This window comes from Hydra viridissima, unplaced genomic scaffold (assembly GCF_058129835.1).
Source record: "Hydra viridissima isolate aposymbiotic clone 2 unplaced genomic scaffold, HvirCarnegie_v1 scaffold_9, whole genome shotgun sequence".
Lineage (NCBI taxonomy): Eukaryota > Metazoa > Cnidaria > Hydrozoa > Anthoathecata > Hydridae > Hydra > Hydra viridissima.
The window spans coordinates 8,054,732-8,061,373 of record NW_028324308.1 but is presented as its reverse complement, the minus strand read 5'-3'; the positions used below and the strand labels follow the sequence as shown (position 1 = coordinate 8,061,373).

The 6,642-nt window shown below is 27.6% G+C and overlaps 1 protein-coding gene across 2 annotated transcripts in view; it reads right to left on the bottom strand.

Moving 5' to 3' along the window:
• Positions 1–2,650: 2,650 nt before the first annotated feature.
• The window catches only part of LOC145185303 (ephrin type-B receptor 3-like), a 30,676-nt gene continuing 26,684 nt past the window's right edge, over positions 2,651–6,642 (bottom strand). Inside the window, exons 11-15 of one of the 2 annotated variants that reach the window (XM_090097645.1) lie at positions 6,397–6,546; positions 5,964–6,008; positions 3,415–3,569; positions 3,086–3,299; positions 2,651–2,972 (exon numbers count right to left, since the gene is read on the bottom strand). In XM_090097645.1, coding sequence (XP_089953771.1) covers positions 2,928–2,972; positions 3,086–3,299; positions 3,415–3,569; positions 5,964–6,008; positions 6,397–6,546 — 609 coding nt within the window. In that variant the 3' untranslated portion in view covers positions 2,651–2,927. The remainder of the gene's footprint in view (positions 2,973–3,085; positions 3,300–3,414; positions 3,570–5,963; positions 6,009–6,396; positions 6,547–6,642) is intronic. The other variant, XM_090097646.1, reaches the window with a different exon arrangement.

Here is a 6,642-nt window from a genome sequence, read left to right as displayed (position 1 = left end):
AAAATTAAAAAAAAAAAAAATTCTCTCTTCTTCTATCAACTTTTTTTAAAGCTTTCATAAGCCGTGCTTAACTTCAATGTTTCCCAATGTTTTCCAACTCGAAGCGAAAATATAAATACCCTCCCAACTAAGCATGACGCACCTCAAAATGTTGCATAAACACAAGAAAGCTCTGCTTTCAATATTTTGTGTAATCTCATTTTATCGTGAGAAAGCTTTCTTGATCAAAAAGTTCTGTAACATTTTAAAAGTGTTTACGATTCTATATGAATCTTAAAGATTTCCAAAGACTTTCAAGTCTATAGAAATCCTGTAGGATTTCCAAAGACTTTCAAGTCTATAGAAATCCTGTAGGATTTCCAAAGAATTTTACATCCTGGCTATTAACAAGCTTAAGAAAAACCAACACCTTTTTGTACGAGAAAATATTTATAATAATCTTTTGTTCATCCAGAATTCTGTATAATAATAACTTTTTCTCAAAGAAATTGACTAAAAATGATGTTAAATTTTGCCGCAAAAAGCGTACGCACTGTAATTACTTTATTTACTTTTTGGTCTTTCTAAATTCAACGTGGAATATGTTTGCTATTTATCCCCACTCCAATTTTGTTTTGACCATGAATATTTAAAGTCACAAAAGTTATAATTTTATCACAAGAAAGCTAACATAATTAGCTATAATTTACTTTATCTGAGCTACTTGGAGAAATATAAAGTTAAGATAAAATTGCATCAAGAATAATTGATAGTTTTAAATGCTTAGATCGGTTACTTTCAAAGTGGTTCCAACGGACCCCTTGACACCAGTTCAAAGTTCTGTGGAAATTAAAATTAATTTCAAGGTCTTAAACAACGTCAAGGGGTTCAGGAAAACTTTTATATATAAAGTAAGATAATTGTGTAAATAAAAATAAATTGCAATAAGTTAATTGGGAGCCATCTTAAACCGTCATCTTTATGTCCTCAGTAAAATATGCATAAAATACAAAATACAAGTTTACAATAAATTGATCAGGTGACTAATTAAATTTAATTAGAAGAAAAAGCATATCTGCGTTTGTAGCAAAACCTTTTCTAAATTAACAAAGTTTGGAGAGAGGAGAATCTAAAAATGAGACGAAGATTTTTCTATCAACACTTAATGGCTAATTTTTGAATTTTTAAATAAAGGTGTTTTTTTTTTTTTGATTAAAAAGAAATAAAACTTTTAGATTGATCATCCTTTATATTAAAAAAAAAAAGAAAATCTGGTTATAGAAACAGGTACCAATTTTAAATCCTGCATCATCATAAAAACTCATAACGAAAAAAAAAAACTAACTACAAATTAGTGCTCATGGAGACTTGTTACTCACAAACATTGAGGCGAGCATAAATATTGTTATATCAATGCCATCAGATTCACCCATTTCATCGAAAAATAAAATGCTTTTTTAAAACAAAACTGGAGTAAATACTATTTTAATTTTTGTTATGAGAAGAAGTCCGTGAGCACAAACTAAGGTTGGGGATTTAGGCTTCGATCATTTAAATTTAAAATACTAAAATATTAAAATCATATAACAAGGGTTATGGAAATCATGTAACAAAGGTTATGGAAGTAAAAAATCACGATTATCAAATCAGAAAAGGACACAAATCAAATATTATTATGCTGCATAGAAAATCATGATTACCATGCCTAATTAACATTTTTTGGTTATTTGACATGTCAAGTAACCAAAAAATATGGATTAAAATTTATCAACAAAAGAAGTTCCATGTTAAGTCCAGAGAAAGAAATTTCTTGACAAACAGTCAAAACTCAATAAACTCAATAAGTATGCGATTGGTGTGCAACTAAAATAGAACGGTTGCAGACAAAAAATGCTGTTCTATATTATTACAGGGATGTACATATTCACACATAGGTGGGATGATTTTTGCATCGGTTTGAAAATATTTGATGTTGTAGAAGATAAATAAAAACAATTTCGAGAAAAAAGTAGACACCAGGAAAATTTAAGAAAAGAAATGTTTTTCAGTGGTTTCCAAGTTAAAACGAAAAAACGTTTAATTTTTAACTAAAGAATTTATTCCCTGTTTCTTTATTATAAACTATGGACAAAATTTATTATGCTTTTACTTCAAAGAGGACAGAAGCTACGAATATACGAACATGTATAGGATGTTGAAATCCTATGAGGCCAACAAATCATTAAAAATCTTTTCTATTAAGATCAAGTATGGAGCCAGGCCAAAACGAGTTGCTGTCAAGTTCATCTCTTCCAACATTTTTTTCTTTGTTTTTTTGTTTAAACAATAGCAATAAATGTGTTAATAAGCTAAGAACAAAAATCAAGCATGTATAATGTTTTTATAATTAAATTCTTATACAAAAAAGTAACCCTCTTTAACATAGATGGTTACTTAGATATTAGAAACCCACATTAAGAAAGTTATTGAGAATCTCTTTCAGAATGTTTGAAGCTGAGATTTTTTTTCTATTAACTCGTTCGTGTGTAAAAAAAGAAAAAGATTAAAACGTCTTATAACTGTTAATTTCTAATAAAATCTATCAAATGATACTTTACAGCAGTTTACTCAAAAAACCTTAAAAAAATATAAACTGTTACTTGAAAAACCACTAAAAATATTTCAACTGTGTTACAACTTTAGTAATCATTTACAATAATTTTTATCTAAAATCTATTATAACAAAATATAAACACATCATTTTGCAAAATAAAAAGTTCATGAAAAATTAAATCTGAAAAACATTTGAAATAATTTGTTATACTAAATAAAAATTAACATATTTTTATTGCAACAAATCTAATAAAATAAAATATATTATATTATGTATATACTATCTGATATATATTATACTATATATAAATACTAAATAGAAAAATTTTAAAAATCCAAAAGAAGGTTCACTTATCTCAACCTGCGATTATTGCGTTTTTGTTGCTTTTTACAGCCTCAATCTACATATAAATGTAAGTTTTATGTAAAATTATATAATAAAAACATAAAAGTTGAAATAGTGAGAAAAAACTAAACTTTAAACATTTAAAAAAGGCCATTGATGATAACCAACCTGAATTTTAGTGTTTTGAATGGCTTTGTAGATTTTCTTGCGATGACCGATTGGTTCAATACCTAACTGCAGTAGGTCTTCAAAAGAAAAATTCAATATTTGTCGAGGGGTTGCAAAACCGTTTTCAATGAAGTTTCCAGAATACTTGCTCATTCCAATAGCTTCCAACCATTTGTTAATTGTCTGTAAAACTGTGTAATCGAGTTTTTCATCACTAAATGTTTAGAAAACAAAAATATCAGCATTAGTTAGAAATTACTCGAGATTATTTAAAACCTCAAATAGTTTCAAAATAATTTTCGATTTCTACAAATTACACAAGAATCTACCTCTTTGTTACAACAGAAGCAGCCATTTCTGTTAGTAGTTCTGGATTTCGTATCCAACTTTCAAGTAAAACAACTGCATTGGAAAACTTTGGTCGCTTTGTTCTATCTTTATTCCAACATTCCAACATGAGATTATGCACAACCTTTGGACAACCCTGAGATTGTATTCATAAATTTTCACAAACTAAGTGGAAATTATAAACAAAACAAAATAAATAGCATTGCAAACAAATTTATATATATATATATATATATATATATATATATATATATATATATATATATATATATATATATATATATATATATATATATATATATATATATATATATATATATATATATATATATATATATAGATGAGGGTGGTCCTAAGTTAACAAGTTTTTTAAGCATAACAGAACCAGTTTTAGTTGTAAGAAATCACCTGTATGAAATACTTTAAAGATTAATCTATATTTAAAGGTTGCACATGCGTAATAAGTTCTCCTATTTTCTTATTAAATTGTTATTCCTTAATAAGATGGATTATAGTTTTTTCTTTAAGAGATAAATAACAGAGTATTATAATTTATCAAACTATTATTATTATTATTATTACTATTATTGTTATTGTTATTATTATTATTATTATTATTATTATTATTATTATTATTATTATTATTATTATTATTACTATTATCATTATTATTATTATTATTATTATTATTATTATTATTATTATTATTATTATTATTATTATTATTATTATTATTATTATTATTATTATTATTATTATTATTATTATTACTATTATCATTATTATTATTATTATTATTATTATTATTATTATTATTATTATTATTATTATTATTATTATTATTATTATTATTATTATTATTATTATTATTATTACTATTATTAACAGAACTAAATTCACTCATTGATTTCCAATTATTTGTGTGCTCTTAACATAATCACTTTTTGTCTCAACAGCTCATCGCAAATGCTCACAGCCTCATTTCTCGATCCCGTATTGTGCTCTTAACATAATCAGATAAGACATGTCTATAATCAGATAAGACATGTCTAAAGCTGACCTTTATTACATGTTATGAGGTGGTTATATTCTTGAATATGAGCCACTCTGCACTTTAATTAGTGACCCCAATAACTTGCACCAATATTCTAGCTGACTGGATAGCCTATTTGATCCTTACCTGTGCTAGGAACTTCATTAAAGAACTTCTGAACCATTTTTTTGTTTTTGAAAGAAGTGTATGTGTTCATAGATACAAAGTCAGCCAAGCACTTATTGACACAGTCATCCCTCTGTGTAAATTTAGATGGCTCTTCATCTCCGTCTTTGCTGAGTGCAACCACTATTGGTCTCTTCATGTTATCTTGTATTTCTTGCTCAGTGAAAGCCAAGGTCACTAACTCCTCAGACAAGGACCACAATTAACTAGACAAATTGTTAAATAGTGTGTTTCCAAGACTTCCGGTAAACTTTGGGAGTAAAGACACGCAGAGAGCCCTTGCTCTTTTCATTCTAGTTTAAACTGGATATAAAACATCCAGGTCTTTAATGAGTAAAATAATTTTGCCACCCATCATTCTGATTGGCTTGAAAATGTATTACTCATGAGGGATTACCAAGAAAAATTATTGAAATATCCAGCAGCTTGATAATCATCTCAAGTTGTTTTTGATATTCAAGTACAATTTTTACCAGAATATTAGATTTTTGATCTCCTATCAGTTGAAACACTTCTTCAATATCTGCACCTGTCTGAAAATGGGACTCATCAATGTGTTCAACTTGTGCCTGCAATCTTTTGAAAAAGAGAATGTCTAGACCCTAACTTGGTCCAATGAGAACTGAAAAGACAGCTTCAATTACCAACTACAAGATGTGATAATGATATGAAAAATACAGTAAGTCCTGTTAAGGTTTTGCTACAATTAGAATGCATGCCCCATTCTTTTGTCCAGTATTTGAGGCAGTTGACAAACTAATAATTTTCTCTGCCAAGTCCCATTCTTCTAAGGTGGTAACAACTGGATTTGCTTTGGAGTGTTCTTTCTGTTGGGTTTTTATGCAACAGTAAGCAGTTGCTTTACACACAGACCAGAGACTATAATAGAGAGTTGATCGATGTGAACTTAAGACACAGCTGTTGGTATAATATTGCCATTCAGTCTCTCCTGATTGGCTGAAAAGCTGGAAGTACTATGTAGGATTGGCTAAATTACAACTATCTTTATTTTAGAATAGTCTTCAACAAATTCTTAGAGTCAGAATATGTAATTTGATCAGCTTCTGAAAATAATTTAGTCAATAAATATCTTAAAACTTAATGCTAATGTGCAACCTTTAGAGAATTTTCAAGATTTTTCACATAGAATGTGTGAAAATTTTGAAAATTCACACAGAATGTGTGAAATGAACTCAACCAAATCAGTTCTCATAATGATTCTTAATTTATTACTTTTGCTTTATTGGATTGGATTGGATTGGATGTATGTATGTATTCGAAATATCAGAGTAAAAGAGACAAATAACAAACCATAGAAGGAGGTAATCTGTATCCAGAACTAACTCTCTCAACAACCTACAATCAAATAACTGAGAAAGTTGAACATCAACAAATAAGTAACACAAACCATAATTGATAATAAAACAAACCATTATTGAAGACTACACAGGAAAAATCCAGATGTCCAATTTCATAAATTTTTGCATTTGTGTCCTTTTCATCATATACTGGTGATTAACTATTACTTCTGACAATATACAAGCAAAATTATCACCATTATCAGGTAAATATGTTTTAAAATTTTTAACATTAAAGACTACTGAAGTCTTAAAACACGAAGTTCCCTTTTTCTCAAAAGTAAAAAAAAGTAGACAATGACCCACTGCTGTTTTCAATTGTCAAAAATATTTTATTTGAAAGATTGACATCAATCCCCATTTAATTTGCTTTAAAAATGAATTACCTCATAGTTTCCCCAGTCCCAATAAGGTCTCTCTCCATAGGACATAATTTCCCATAAAAGCACACCATAGGACCAAATATCAGAGGCACTTGTGAATTTTTTAAACTGAATAGATTCAGGTGCTGTCCATCGAACAGGAATTTTACCACCCTAATATTTCTTAGCAATTAGTAATTTTTATATTTTAAATTTTAATAAAATTAATTTTTGAAACATGATAGTTAAACATTTAAACATGAAAAACAG